The sequence below is a fragment of the Schistocerca americana genome, chromosome 3, assembly GCF_021461395.2.
Source record: "Schistocerca americana isolate TAMUIC-IGC-003095 chromosome 3, iqSchAmer2.1, whole genome shotgun sequence".
Classification (NCBI taxonomy): Eukaryota; Metazoa; Arthropoda; class Insecta; order Orthoptera; family Acrididae; genus Schistocerca; species Schistocerca americana.
Window position 1 is genome coordinate 380,356,433 of NC_060121.1, and position 16,359 is coordinate 380,372,791.

Here is a 16,359-nt window from a genome sequence, read left to right on the forward strand (position 1 = left end):
TGCTCTTGCTCAATGAGCTTTTGCGTTAATTTTTTCTCCTGCTCATGCAACATCTGAGCCAGTTTTTCGTCTCTTTGTTTTTCCCTCTGTTCTGACATTCTTTCCTTTTCCCTTTCTTTCAGTTCTCTTTGTTGCTCTTGCTCATGGAGCATCTGAGCCAGTTTCTGATCTCTTTCCCTATCTCTTTCTTCTAACCTGCGCAGAAATTCTGCAAATGGGTCTGCAATCGGTGAGCATACTGGTGCCCCGCTTAATCTAGCACTCGATTGGCCCCCCTGCCCAGGCAGTGGAGTTGTTACTCTATTCCCATTCTGCTGTGGAGCGTCATTCACCGTCCACAGATCCTCGCCCCCCGCTCCGGAAATTATGTTATCCGAGGCGGTGGCTTGGGATTCGTTGACGTATTGCAAATGATCCTCACTTTCCATATTAACAGAATTTTGTTCTTCTGGTACGGATGCTTTAGGTTGCCCTATCTTACCCGTACTAAATTCACTTTAAGCCACTGACGAATCTTTAACACTGATACACACACGATTAATTATCCCCTCCAAAAATAAACACATAAATACACAAAACGAATAATTATCCCTCCAAAAATAAACACATAAATACACGAAACACCGAAGGTATCTCATGTGCACATGTGTTCGATATTCCGCACAGAGCTACACAGGATGCTTGCACAATAGGCCTTACCTTACTTATTTTTCTTTCTCGCAATCCTTTTTCTTTTCTACACTTTTTCCTCTCCAGATCTCCTCAGGGTGTGGTTTTGTTGTTGTACATGTAAAAGAATTCATACAAGCATTAATATTTTACAACAATTAGACACATACATAATTACATTCATTACAATAGAATCATATTAATCGGGCCCCAAAGTTGCGGCGCCAATCTCGCGTCCGTCGGCCGTCGTAATTTAATGTATATATTATTATTGTTATTATTATTTTTTGATTGTTGCCGACTTACGTGGTGGGCCTTCATAAAAATGATATTTAAGTTGAACAATGTAATAAACTTTTCATATAAATTTCCTCGGCTAGTCAGTTGACGTTAAAGCAAAAGATCTTTAGTTATTAATTACAATTGCGGCCCACACACGCGCGAGAGTATTTTCTTACCTCCGTTAACCATTGTATTGTAGTCAGAGTCCTGGCTCTGGGTCTCGGCTATGCTACTGAAAATAAGAATCTTAAAGCTAAGTATTTCTGCAACTTCGTGCGGCTGTGGAGAGAAATTAATATTATGCTAATAGCGGGCGAGTTTTCCGCTTCCGCTGATTTTTCATAAGTTAATATCGCCACGTAATGGCGTCGTTGGCTGCATCGGCCGCTGCGATTGTTGATCTGTAAATTACTTGAATGCAGGTTAATTCAAGGAAGGCGGACATGAAATCGGGATCACCTCTTACAAATTAAAAGTGCACAACAAATTTAAATCAGTATATTATATGCTTAACTCATACAAATATGCTTACATTCGTCAGCACACGCAAGATGTCCCTCTAGACACATTCAAGACAAGCGAAGAAGAAGTGAAGTCGACTAAAAAATTAACAAAAGAGCGTATCTTGTCGTCTCTTTAGATCATTCTGTCATAAATTATTTCTTTGCAATCTAAACCTACACAGAGAAATTATTATTTTACGGCTACATGATAAAAAAAAATCTCTTACAAATTATGAATGTCTTCTTTATAAATATTGTCTTTTCGTAATATGGCACTGGGGACGCTATAAAACCCAATATCACAGGTAGACGTAATAAAAAATTTTGAAAAGTCGTTTATCATCGCACATTAGAGAAAAATTAGTGACAGCGCCTGAGCACGACACTGAATATTTTCTGTCAGTGCTCGATTCGATCGACTTAATCTATGAGGAAAGACCGTTACCCCGTAGAGCAACAGAAAATCAGGCACAATAACAACATAATTATGTAAATCAGTCAGCAAAACGTGATTTAAACATGCAGCAAGTTTGGTACATACAAAAGCAAAATTACATACCTAGAGGTAATGAGTACAGTAATGGGAATGGAAAAAACAAACTATTTAAAAGAAATTTCCAAAACAACATAGGTAATTTCAACGTACGAGCAAATTACAATTCGCCATCACAAGGCCCTATGCCAAACATGAATAGAAACAGGCCGCGCGGGATTAGCCGAGCGGTCTAGGGTGCTGCAGTCAAGGACTGTACGGCTGGTCCCGGCGGAGGTTCGAGTCCTCCCTCGGGCATGGGTGTGTGAGTTTGTCCTTAGGGTAATTTAGGTTAAGTAGTATGTAAGCCTAGGGACTGATGACCTTAGCAGTTAAGTCCAATAAGATTTCACACAGATTCGAACATTAAAAAAAAAAAAAAAATAAGGCATGTTTCCTACGTTTGCGGTTACATTCGGTTCGGTTCGGTTCGAATCGATTCGTTTTCAGTTGCAACCGAAAACGAATGAAACCCTTTCACAATATACGATTCTCATGCAGTTCATATTAGGTTTAGTGTTTTCTTCCTACGCAGGCTCAGTAGTGATCATGGAGAGAAGCCAAGTTGTTGCCATGTTATTTCTCTATAAAAGAATTAAAAAACCAAGGAGGAATGGTAGAATCCATTGGGACCACCCTCTCAATACTTTACGGCAGGAATTTGGAGCAATCTACACCATTTTCTCGAAGCTGCGAGAGCACGAAGACAATTTTTTTTAATTACTTCAGGTTGTCAATGAAATCATTTGATGAATTACATGTGACACTAAGAGACCATCCTCAACGCCAAGATACATTTATGAGGGAATTATTCAACCGATTCAGATGCTGGCCGTAACTTTGAGGTAAGACAGTACAATTAACACAATTTTTTGAAAGAGTCCCTTTTTTTATTTAGATTTTAATATAAAACTGAAATAACATAAGTTCATAAATAATACGTTAGAGTAAATACAAGGAAATTCGAAGTTAAATGATGTTTTATAAATTGTGATACGCATGTTCTGAGCTGTCATCGGAAGAAGAACTGTGATGACAGTTCAGGACAAGGTTGTGTGAGTCCTCTTAGAACTGAACAGCGGACACTTGTGAATGAATTGACTTTAGGTAGGCTGATGTAACGTGCTGCAGATTTGGCTGGCTCTGTATATACTGATTAGGGACCATCGGTGGGGTATCAGATGAAGAGGTCATAGGTGGAATTCTAGATAGAGAGGCATATGGTGTACCGAATGTAGACGGAAGAGGATGCTTCCACTGCCTGATTTTCTTTACTACTTGCAGCACCTCCATTTGAAAATCTAGAGTGTCATATTCATCGAAATCATCAAGAGAAGGGAGTAATCCTTTAAAAAACGAAAGGTGCCGATTTGGCAGAATCCATTTTCGGTTTTTTTATGCAGGTTTTTTGAAAGACGATTCAGGTTTTTCAGCTGCAGCCGCATAGCGTGGTACGCTTGGAACTGACTGTATAGGAGTCTCATCATTTTCAACAATTACATCCGCAACACCACCATCATTATCATCAATATTTTGTGAGAGTGTGTCCTCTGTTTCTCTTTCTTTAAATATTTGGTTCAGGAACTGCAACTGAGATGCATAAATGTAGGCTTTTGCTTTTGATGCCCCTGCTCCCGATTTATCATTGGTTTTGCTAATTGATTTTTGGTACGAGTCTCTCACTTGCGTTCACTTCTTCAGAACGTGTTTACCTGAATAAATTTATGTAATTAATCACAAGACCTGTCAATCTCCCGTTCGTGGTTTTACATATCAACTTGCGTTACAATATTTTAAATATTTTTTAATCTGGTGTTTTTCTTTTCTGCTTTAGGTATTTGGCAAGTGGTTGCACTTTCTCAGATTTGCATTACACGTATCTCCCGGGGATTTCGACTATAAGTGAGATACTCAGAGAGGTTTGTTGTGCAATCTGGACGGTATTACGATTGGAATGCATTCCTGCTCCAAATAAGAAGAAATGGGAATCAATTGACCAGAAATTTGAAAGTAACTCTAATTTCCCGAACTACTTGGGCGCCATTGATGGGAAAAACATATAAGGATCTCCACCCTCTCAACTCGATGCATATCAATTATAAAGGATATTCGTCTATAGTTCTGAGGGCAGTAGCTGATGCAGAATACCGATTTGTTTACGCTAATGTTGGAGCATACGAGAAGGACTGCGACTCCCAACATTTTTCAAAACTGTCAACTATGGAGATCTATCATTAACGGCACATTTTTCAAAACTGTCAACTATGGAGATCTATCATTAACGGCACCATAGACCTACCTGAGGACAAGTGTCTTCCAGGCACAAATAACCCAAAAATTCCTTGGAGATGATGCTTTTGGCTTACATAAGCACCTCCTCAAACCGTACAGTGGAAATAGTTTGACGGTAGAGAAAAATTTCTACAACTATCGTGTGTGCAGAGCTCGCAGGTACGTGGAATGCACTTTTGGAATACTTAGCAACAAATGGAGGATCTTCCATTGGGCAATTAACTTGGATCCTGAATATGCAACGGACACAGTGAAAGCTTGTGTAGTTCTGCACAACTTCGTAAGAGACTGAGATGGTTTTTAAATGGAAAACACGTTGTCCATCTCGGGTTTTGAAGATGTCCCCTCAGGTGAAAGGAGAGATCAGGCAACTATGTTGGCAAAAAATGTAAGAGATGTGTTGAAAGATTACTTCATTACTGAAGTGGGTTCAGTGAGTTGGCAATTTTCTAAAATCTGATTTACCTTAATACTTATGACAAAAATGGTGTACTGTATTTTAGTTTGATATGTATTTTAAATAAATGTCACTGGTTATTTTCTTAAATTTCAAATCATTTCCTTTTAAATGTTCTCTGATTCGCCATGAGTTTACCAGTAGCCATAATGTACTACGTGTCTTATTCGACAAAAATGCATTCATTTCTTACGCAATTCTATATTTTTAGAGACGTCAGATTCATCAAAGTCGTTAAAAATTTCGACACAGAAACATCTTTCCAGGCTTCTAGCGTCTTAAATTTGTCCTTATATTTTTCACAACTTTTGTCCCACAGCACTGGTTTCGATTGCACTACAGAAATCAGCTGATCCACATCAACATCTGGTAAATCGCTCATTTTATCAGAAAAACTGCGACAATTGTAAAAAAATTACAATAAGAGATAATTTTTAAAGACATCCACTCGCTATCAGGTTAAAACAGAAACTGAACCATATATGTGTGAACGCCTTGATTGCTTTCAGTTCCTTGGACGCAAGTTCTAACCTTATAGAAACCTGATGGAACCTATTTGTGTGGAGGGAGTATACGGTGCTATACTGTTTGTATTAGGTACCGAATAGAAACCGATGCACTGTTTCACACTTGTGGGTAGCTACCGAAAAGGAACCGGAAACGAACCGAACCGAATGGAACCGCATACGTGTGAAACGGGCCTAATGCAGCCGACCTTTGGGCAGAAAATAACTGCACAGCAGCTAACGATACAAATTGGCAAGGTACACACACAGTGCAACTCACTGAAATTTCTCCAGGTAATGAACTAAGTCACACTACGCCATCGGAAAACACCAACCGGTCATGGTTATGCCCTAGGCTATTAACCTCTCAGGGAGTGGAGGCAAGGCAGAACATGTTTCATAAGATTTGACAAACGAGGTGACATCAAGGATGATTTGTATCAGCATGAGTTAGATATAGTAGATAAAGTGAAGCAAGAACAAGTAGAAGCAATCATTAAGGTGAAAATATTTAACATTGACTCACAGTTAATGTTAGATACAGGTTCAGCTACCAACCTAATGTCAAATGCATTTATTTTTTTTAATTGAAGAAGAGAGGCAAGTTCCCAACATTTCCTCTACAAAATTGCAAGGTGCAAACTGCTACAGGCTGTAAGACTGAATTAGTTAAGCATCAAGCATTTATTCCAGTACAAATTGAACATTTTACAGTGAAGTGCAACTTTCTTGTAGTGACAAACGTATTGTTAATTGTCTTATTGGCATGGACACATTTAGAACGTACAAAACACAGATTGGCATATGTAATGGTAAATGCCACTTTCATGTGAAGGATAAGATCTTTTCTATTGATATAGTCAAAAACCTGATGAAAGTAAGAAAAACAAACTAGAGTCAAATGTCGTAGTACAATATTCCTTTCCAGCTGTGTATTTCACAAACAAATTTGATACTGAACAAGAAGCAAACTCTGAGGTTTGTTACGAAATGGTACAGCAGAAACTAAGTGAATCACAGGTACTTAATGATATCCAATGGCAAGAACTTTCTAACTTGTTATTTAAATATGCCAATGTTTCAAGTAAGGAGCCAGGAGTAACCAAGGACTATGAATATAAATCTGAAGTCTATCCACATGAGACATTTTGTGTAATGTCATGGCCTATTCCATGGGCAAAACGAGAGGCAGTAAAGGGAAGAGATCAATCGTATGATTAAATGGGGAATTATACAACCTTCATTTTCATCCTATTGTAGTCCAATATTGCCAGTAAGCAAACCAGATGGTTTTGTAAGATTAGTTCTCGATGCTGGAAGTATAAATAAGATTACAGTACCAGTACACATAAGGCCAGACAATTTGGACGAAGAGCATCTGAAGTTTTACAATGCAAAATATTTCAGTATACTCGATCTCAAGATGTCCTACTGGCAAATAAAACTCCACGAAGAAAGTAAAAAATATACAGTTTGTGGAGACAGATGTTACGAATTCTGTGTTCTACCTTTTGGACTGAACATTAGCGAAAGAGTATATTTGCATTGGACAAAGTTTTAGGACCAGAATTGCTTAGGAAAGTTACTGTCTAGGTAGACACCTGCTAATAGCCACACCTACTTGGTTAGAACAGATGCTTCAATGATTTGCAGATTACGGAGAAAGAGCCAATTTTAAAAAGTCTAGTTTTTGAAGGGGCAAGTCAAATTTTTAGGACATGTTGTGTCATAACAAGATATATTACCTGATCCGAAAAAACTTGATTCCATACGCAACTGTCCAGCTCTGAGGAACAAAAGAAAACTATAAGTATTTTTAGGACTAGCTTCGTTTTTTCGTAAATTAATTCCACAACAACTGATAAACATTGATGCATTGCTCAACTTATTACGAAAAAATAGGCCTTGGTTTTGGGATGAGAAGTGTCAAGAGGACCTTAATAACATTAAGCAGGTATTGGTAAATGCAAACATTGTTAGCCACCCTGAGATGTCCAAGGATTTTTATCTATCCACAGATGCCACATCTCTCAAGGGCTGGGGGCATTCTTATTCCAGATGCGAGATGAAGGAGGTAAGAAAGTACCTAAGGTCACCAGTTTTACTAGTCGCACATTATCAGAAGCAGAAAGGTCTTACTCCATGTCAAAATTGGAAAGTTTAGCTGTAATATGGGGATTTAAAAGGTTTGAATATTTTTTTGGGGGGCAAGAATACCAAAGTTTACTGTGGCCACCAGTCACTGTCATTTCTTTTAACATGTAAACTATTGCACCGTAGATTAGATAGGTGGTGTCTATATTCACAAGAATTCAATTTTGAGATCATTTATATTAAAGGAAGTCAGAACGTTATTGCAGACACCTAGTCTAGGCTACCACTAGGTTTAGAGAAATTTAGTGAATTAACAGAGCAAGATGCAGAAATCAAAACGTTATTAATGCAAGGTACAACACAACAGTCCGATTATCATAAATTTTGTAAGCAGATGAAAATTTTACAACAGCAAGATCGCAGATGGAGTAAAGTCATGCAAAACCTTACGAAAGATGAAGGTGGAAAGGTAAGTAAATGGTATCACGAGTACAAGGGCGTTTGGTTTCATAGGAATCATGGAAAATCTGATCAATGGTGTGTTTGTGTGTGTGTGTGTGTGTGTGTGTGTGTGTGTGTGTGTGTGTGTGTGTGTTCCGGAAGATTATATCGAAGAATTTATAAGACACACACATGAAGCATGGGAATATTATGGAATGAGCAAATGTACTGCAAAAATTGCAACACTTTGTTACTTTCCAAATTTGAGAAGGCGAGTCCTACGGGTATTAAGAAAGTGTGCGATATGTCAAAAATAAAAACAGCCTAATGTGTCAAAATATACTCACAAAAAAACCCTCTAGATATTGTATCCCTGGACATAGCTGGTCCATATCCAAGAAGTAAAGGAAGAGTACGATACATAGTAGCACTTTACGATATTTTCTCGAAACATATCAAAATGTATGCCATTAAAAATGCAACAGCCACAAATATCAGAAAAAGAACTGAGGGAGACCATTTGAGAAGGGTAGGTAAACCAAAGATACTGCTAACTTATAATGCTTAATATTTCGTTGGGCGGAAGTGGAAACTATTTATGACCTCACAGGGCATAAAGCACATGTTAGCAAGCTTTTTTCACCCAGGAGCTTGCCCAGTTGAACAAGTCTTTAAAGAAATTTACTGGTTTATTGGGACATACACCCATCACAAACATATCCAATGGGGAGAACATGTAACTTCTTTCATACAAATTTTTAATCACCTTCCACATTCTTCAGCAGGTTTCACACCTAATGAATTGATGTTCCGTACAAAGCAGATGAATGAGTGGGAGTCGCCCATACCAAAGGTACCCACTACTGAAATGACACTACAAGATAAAATCATACAAGCTGGTTACATTAGGAAAAAGGGCTGAGTATAAAAGGAAAATTTATAACAATAAACTGAAACGTGGTTACACAGTTTTTTGAAGGGCAACGTGTCCTCTTACGGACTCACCCTAAATCGACAAAATTTGGCAAACCGAATAAGAAGCGGCAATTGCTTTATTCAGGACCATATGTAATTTCCAGAATACCATAGCCTGCGACGTGCAGATTAGACTATGAGAAAACAGGAAGAGACAAGGGTCTCTACCCTCACAAAGATATAAAAGCCTTTGTAGAATGACGAAGCGTGGTAACATTTTTTCCACAAGATAATTGTACATAGTGTACATAATTCTAAGTGTAATTTTCTTCTGGAGTGTATGTTAAGATAAAGTAATGTGTATAGACATAAACGATTCTTTTGATTTGTACACATAGGCATAAAAATTATCAGTAAGGAGAAGTAACACACCGCTTCCTTCAAAGCGAAAGTATAAACGAAATTAGCTGGCTGAAGGCACATCCAAAGTAGGAATGCAGTATGTTACCTAACTTAAACACAAGGTAAACGGAAATACTATTTAAATACATCTACTGTCTAAGAACTAAGGAACCTATTGATATGCGTACACAGAGATTTCATTAAATACTAAGTTCTATACAACTTATTTACAACCAAAAGGAAGCATTATGAAAAACTGTACGAGACGTGTAAGCTAAGGACGAACAACAAAATACCGTAATAAATGTCACATAATTTTCTTTGCAGGGAAAATGATCATAGAGGGTAACAGAATAAACGAATGTCTGTGTATTTAAACAAAATATGGAAATATTTGCGGGCGTATGCAATGACCATTTGTATCTGTGGCCGTCGAGCTACGAAATGCAGTTACTTTTAAGTTTTTTTTTTCTTTCAGCGACCAATACATCGTCACATTGCAGAAGAAGAGAATTACGTCGAGAGTAGGGTACCAAATGAAGAAACGGGCCGCACCTCGAGTAAACAATTTAGTTATAAGGATATTTACAATAAAGGTCATAAGGCAAATGAAAAATGAAATATGCATCATCGCTGCAGAGTACACATAAACATTTAAGTATGAGATTCTACAAAAACCAATTAATTTTTTATCTTCACACATGAAAGCTTGAATAATGACATTTCTACGTATTTGAGAAAGATAAGTATACGATGACTAAAACATCAGATTTCACACTAAGCTATCTGTGAATTGAAGTAAACAACACAAGTACATGAAGAAACAACCTGACACTTCGTCAATGATTAGTCGGGACACATTATTTGAATGAAGCAGAAGTTTCTTGGCAACTAGTCCATGATTGTACAAGTAACATTTTCTCATAAATCCCCGAACCAGTAGACGAGTATTACCTTCCTTCACTTCCAAACAAAGGAGGCGGCGCCAGGCATAGTTAGGCCAGCAATGCACAGTGTTTAAGTCCTATTTCCAATGTTTTTCACTCTCCTGTACCTAAGAAAGAAATAAGCCCCCATAAGTGATAAAGGCCTATCTATGAAATGAAGCAAAAATGTGTCATATGCTTGTATTGTGTCATAAAAATGTGATATATAATTAATTTGTGTATGTCATGTGAACGAAGGTATGTTGAAACTAACAAACAAACAAACTGTAGTAACAGAAACCGGTTCATGAACATTTTTATGACATTTTAAAACTTACGAAATTTATGTTTGTAATATAAACCAGTGGATGGAACGTCAGCCACAGGTATAAGCTATCACGTTATATATATTGTTGTTACTCAATATTTGTATGAATCATCATTGGAAACGAAACTCTATATGAAGAAATGAACTTCAAATACAAGCAATTCATACAATGTTTTGGACGGCTATATGTGTATTTCAACAAGTGCACGCTCAAGTGTGGTGACATGAACATGCGTGTGCAACGAAATAACTTACGAATATCGTGGCTCACAACGCTTGATACATGGACAAGTGAACTATAGTTGTTCGAGCAGGTACTCGCCTCATCGACGGATGCTATTGGTCAGTGTTCTCTCCGTTGAAAATTCAAGGGTAGTAATGACGCCTGGGCCGTAAAAATGGAGATCTGCTGCCACAGCGTCGGTTTTTGAACAATAGGCACACACTCACTGCACCCAGAATGAAGACAAACGCCACATCAGTTCTTCGATACCTCTCGTGGCACTCAGGTGAAAGTGCGACACTCAGTGTGGCATTAACACCAAGAAAACGAGTGCACGAACGTGCAATGGTAGCATATGGCATGTTGACCGTTGGCAACTAGTTATTGCCACCAAATCAGCCAGTGCGCCAGCATGAAAGACGGCAGTGAGAATGGAGCAAACTGGACATTATTCTTAGTGTGCTAAATTTAAATATGTACTGGACTCACATATTTTGTATACAATATTTTAATTTCTTGTAGAACTTTAATATGCATAGGAAAAGCTGACATATTGAATTCCATTAAATAAAAACGAAGCTGACAATAAAAGACATCGACCTCCATAGGCAAATTTAAGTAAAAAAACACTGTACGTCCCCACAACATATCGACATGCAGTGTTGGGGCAATTGTCAAAGTACATGATGAAAGGCCTCCAGGATGCTGTAAAATTAAGATTTATTTAAAAACAAAAAATTGAAACACCGAGTAACCAGAGGGTTGGCAAAGACGTTAATTATGAATGTGCAGTAAGGTGCAGACAAACGAAAACTTTTTCTCATTCAATTTTTTGTTTTACACAGATACAGGCTAACACACTCGTACGCAGAAGGACACTGAGGATGGGCGATTTTAGAGATGAAGTATTGGGATCTCGATGTATTATATGTGTGAGTGAATAATATAATGTTAAAGAACCGTATCAAGCATTTTATTTATTGAAGTAGTAAAGAGGAAAATTACAGGAAGAGGATTTTCGTGATAACAACAAGCGCCGGTGTCCCTGGAGCCCTCTGCAGCTTGCAGCTTCAACAAAAGTGTAAGGAAGTCCGATGCCCAAAAGAATACCAATAAGCACAAACATTTTAACAGTGCAACCATATTACTATACTTATTCATATAGATGTATATATTACAAACAGGATGGCCATGAACATGAACTCATTTGTCAGCCATGTCCTGCATACGTATTATGGCGTTTAGGTTGGGACTTACTTCATTATCCAGCCTGTGCAAGACATCCCTGCTGAATACTGCCACATGGACCCTGGCATTAGAAGGGATTCAGGGCCAACACCGTATGCACCAGCCAACACATCAACCAACAGGTTCTGTTAGATGTACTGCCTGGCCCTAACGTGACCATGGACAACAAGATCCATATGCCTATAATCGTTGAAGCCTCCACACAGCAGCAGAGAACATTGGAAATCTAACAGTTTTCTAGACACCATTTGGCAGGTACCACTTATCGCATATCTCCGCACATGAGCACGGCTATCACGTTGCATCAGAGGGTACCTAGACTTGTCTGTGAATAACCCATTTTACCAGTAACTAAGTTGTCAGTTCACATGAAAACAGCAGAGCTGAAGGTGAACTGCAAGGTGTTGTCATGTCAAGCAGCAAACGTGAACAAGGCGTCTGGGTCAGAAGATCCTTTCTCATAACCTGTACATTACAGTCTCATTGGACATAGTGATTCCAGTGGCTGTTCAGAGATCATCCTGCAGTGCACTGGCAATATTTGTATGGCACCCTAACGCATAGATTGCCAGATATTGATCTTTACATGGGATTGTAATGTGCCAGTGACCTTGTCCAGCCCGCCTTGTGTATTGACCTGTCTCCCTGTAGTGTGGCCTTAACCTGTGGATGACACATGGAGAGGCATCAGCATCTGCAGCAACACAACCAAAAGTATTTATTTATTTATTTCATTCGTGTTCTGTAGACCCATTAGCGATAAATCGCTTGGGTGTAGAACGTGTTATTTACATAGATTTGAGACATTTGTTTATAATAATAGGTTGTACAAAGAATAATATATTACTTAGAAAAAATGTTTACAAGTATTGTTTTTTGTAAAAAGTTACAAATTACATTGAACAGACTTACAATAGATCAAAATCAATTCACACATTCTCATACATAAATTCGTCCAGTGAGTAAATGGTCTTATTTGGAAGATACTGTTTCAGTTGATCTTTAAATGTAGGTGGATCAGTAACTGACATTTTTATTGCCTGAGGGAGAGCATTAAATTTTTTTATGCAAGAGTAGTGTACTACTTTTTGCACCCTACTTAGTCTTTTGCTCAAGATGTAGATAATTTTTTACCCTAGTGTCACAGTTATGATACATGCTGTTCATTTCAAAATGGGAATGGTTTTTACACAAGAAACACATGAGAGAGAAAATGTACTGAGATACTGTTGTGAGTATTCTCAGTTCTTGGAAGAGTTTCCTGCAGGAGTGTCTGTAATTGACACCACACAGAATCCCAATGACTCTTTTCTGGGCTATAAGGATTTTGTTTTCCTTTGGTTGGTTTCCCCAGAATATAATTCCATAGGCCATCAGGGCATGAAAATAACCAAAATAGGCATCTTTCAAAGTATTTAAGTCACTGAAGGAAGCGGTCACGCGAATAGCATAAATTGCTGAGCTTAGTTTTTTATGTAGGTAAAGAATGTGTAAGGACCAGTTTAGATTGCTATTAACAAGCAGACCCAGGAACTTTGTTGACTCCACTCTTGCTAAATTCCCATCATTGTATTTAACATTAATTTCCCCTTCGATATTTTGGCTTGTATGGAATTGAATCACTTGAGTTTTTCAAAATTTAGTGATAATCCATTAGAGGTAAACTAGTTAAAGGTCTCCTAAAAAATTTCGTTAACACCGATTTCAAGATTAGTATTTGTTGAATTGTCTACCAGAATTGTCATGTCATTGGTAAACAAAGCAAATTTTATCTTAGCCCTTTTACACATTGGAAAGTCATTTACGAAAATAAGGAAAAGTAAAGGACCCAGAATAGTGCCCTATGGGACTCCACAGTTTATTGTGCCCCAAGAACAGGACAGTGGTTCCCCATTAGTGTCGTTTACCACGACTTTCTGTTTCTGCTCCTTTAAATAGGTGGCAAGCCACATCCCTGCTTCTCCAGTTAGCCCATAAAATTCTGCCTTTCTCAGAAAAATCTCATGGTTCACGCAATCGAACGCATTAGAAAGGTCACAAAAAATTCCAGTTGGAGACATTTTATTATTGATTGATTCAAGAATTGCATTGGTGAAAGAATATATTGCATCTGCTGTTGAGATTTTTTTCTGGAAACCGAATTGACTTTTATCAAGAATATTGTATTTACTAAGATGTTCAAGAATCCTTCTGTGTACTAGTTTCTCGAGAACCTTGGAGAAACAAGTTAAGAGTGAAATAGGACGATAATTGGTTACTTTGTTTCTGTCACCCTTCTTGTACAATGGTTTCACCACTGCATATTTAAGTCTATCAGGGACAATTCCCAGTCTCAGCGATTCATTAAAGATGTGGTACAGGACTTCACAAATGAAAATTTGTGTGTGTTTCAACACTTTGATGAAAATACCACCAATACCAGTTGAATTTTTGTTTTTCGTGGTCCTTATTATCTTCTTAATTTTCTCAACAGTGACAGGAAGTATGCTAATCTGGGGTGTTGCACTAAGTCCACTTCTTTGTAAAAGATTCAGAGCCTCATTTATAGAACCATTACACCCTATTTTATTTGCTGCAGTCAAAAAATGCTTGTTGAAAATTTTTGCAACATTTTCACCTTTATCAATGATATTCCCATTATGACTAACTTCAATATTTTCTGCATCGTTTGAGTAACCACCAGTTTTTCTTTTAATAATACCCCAGATGGTTTTTATTTTGTTGCCAGAATTATCTATTTCCGATTTGATGAACATACTTTTTGCCTTTATCAGAACTTCATTTAAGATCTTGCAGTACCTTTTATAATGAGCTTTTATTTCAGGATCATTGGCACTTCTGAGAGGAACATAAGGCAGTCTTTTAGTCCTACATGATGTTTTTATTCCTTTTGTGAGCCACTGTTTGTTGGTTGGCTCTGGTACTTGTTCTTTGGAGTTCTTAGAGACAGCATCAAAGTGGCACATAAATTCATTTATAAATAGGTTAAATTTGTCATTGACTTTCAGTGCTCTATAAATTGGACTCCAGTCAATGAGTTGAAGATAACTGTTGAAGATCATGAGATTTTCATTATTAATTACCTTAAATGACCTTTTATAGACTTTGTCCTTCTTGTATGGGCACATATCATTGATAGTTAGCAATTGGCCATCATGGTCTGAAAGACCCTTGAGGACTTGTTTTACTGTTGTATTGGTGTTTCTATTCTCATCAATGAAAATATTATCTATAAGACTTGAACAGTAGTTCATAACCCTTGTGGGGAAGTCTACCATGGGTGTGAGGTTGTATGTGTTCATTATATGTAGCAGGTCAGCTCTAGTACTATCATAAACTAGGAGGTTCATGTTAAAGTCTCCCAAGACTACAGTATTTTTATTTTTTGAATATATATATATGGGATAGAAGAGATTCCAGTTGCTTAATGGATTAAACAGACTGCCATTTGAACTTGCACTGTATTAAGATGGTGCATTGCAAGTGCTTGGTTGTAAACAATATCCACAAATGACAGCTACCATCTGTGTACCACAGTAGAAAACACTGGGATATTGGTGCTTCCTTCTGATGGCTCACCTGACAATGTAATGCACAGCACAACCAATAGACAGTGAATGGTTGTAATTGTAGCCTACATTTAAAGCAAGGATCTCAAGCCATTCAATAAGACTACAGGTACAGTCTTTATCAAAATAGACTTAACATACTGGACACTGAAACATGTTTTCCTAATTCTATCGAACAATGTATTTTTATTTTGATGAAAAGTGAAAGTTGAATGAGTAGCTTCAAGAAAGATCTTCTGACTGAATTTCATAGGCCTATACATGATGTGTAACAATGGTTTGGCATGAAGATCATAAGAACTGATAACGGAGAAGAATTGTCGATTGACCAATCAGTCTACACAAAGAGGACACTAGAAACATTTGGCATGAAAAACTGTAAGCCAGGTTCCACAACTATGGAACAGAATGTGAAGCTGTTAGTAACAGAATATGATGAAATGTTGTAATGGGACACTCTTTTCTAACATTACCATTTTTTATAGAAATAACCAATATCATTGATACTATCAATTCTTGTATACGTGAACATTATCTCAGCCATATAACTAAAAGAATTTAATATGATTTCGTATACAATGTATTATATTTGAGGCTAAAACGCACAAAAAAATTAATTTAGTAGTACTATGTATGTACAGCTAAAATTACGATTCTTTAAAAAATATTTGATAGAACAAAATTTCTGGTTTACATAAAATTCCTATTATTAATTGCACAATCTGTCAGTAATTATAAAGTTTATTTCTGGACTCGTTTAAAAATGATGATATATTTTAGTCTTTTGTCAAGAAAGTGTGTAAACTCTTTTGCTTTGTAAGCTCTTTGGAATATTATGAGTACCAGTTACCACAGAATGTTGGTACTTGGTAGTGATGGGCTAAACTGCGATTTTCCGATATCAGTGATTTCTGTGAATGCTACTTTTCAGTATCTGTTATTCTTAACTGTGATTTGTCGCAGTTAAGAGTC

General features: G+C 37.3%; 1 protein-coding gene across 1 annotated transcript; it reads right to left on the bottom strand.

Moving 5' to 3' along the window:
• Positions 1 to 3,051: 3,051 nt before the first annotated feature.
• LOC124606098 lies at positions 3,052 to 5,117 on the bottom strand. The gene is made up of 3 exons (XM_047138064.1): positions 4,984 to 5,117; positions 3,455 to 3,664; positions 3,052 to 3,370 (listed from the first exon to the last, which is right to left on the bottom strand). The coding sequence occupies exons 1-3, from the start codon at positions 5,115 to 5,117 to the stop codon at positions 3,052 to 3,054; spliced, it is 663 nt and encodes a 220-aa protein (XP_046994020.1).
• Between the last annotated feature and the right edge of the window lie 11,242 nt (positions 5,118 to 16,359).

Excerpts from the sequence above, each read along its gene's own strand:
- LOC124606098 (XM_047138064.1), bottom strand. The coding sequence starts at position 5,117 with ATGAGCGATTTACCAGATGTTGATGTGGATCAGCTGATTTCTGTAGTG. Across the intron at positions 3,665-4,983 it reads GCCTGGAAAGATGTTTCTGT|AGACTCGTACCAAAAATCAA; the intron begins GTCGAAATTTTT and ends AACGCAAGTGAG. Across the intron at positions 3,371-3,454 it reads AATGATGAGACTCCTATACA|ATGGATTCTGCCAAATCGGC; the intron begins GTCAGTTCCAAG and ends AAAAAACCGAAA.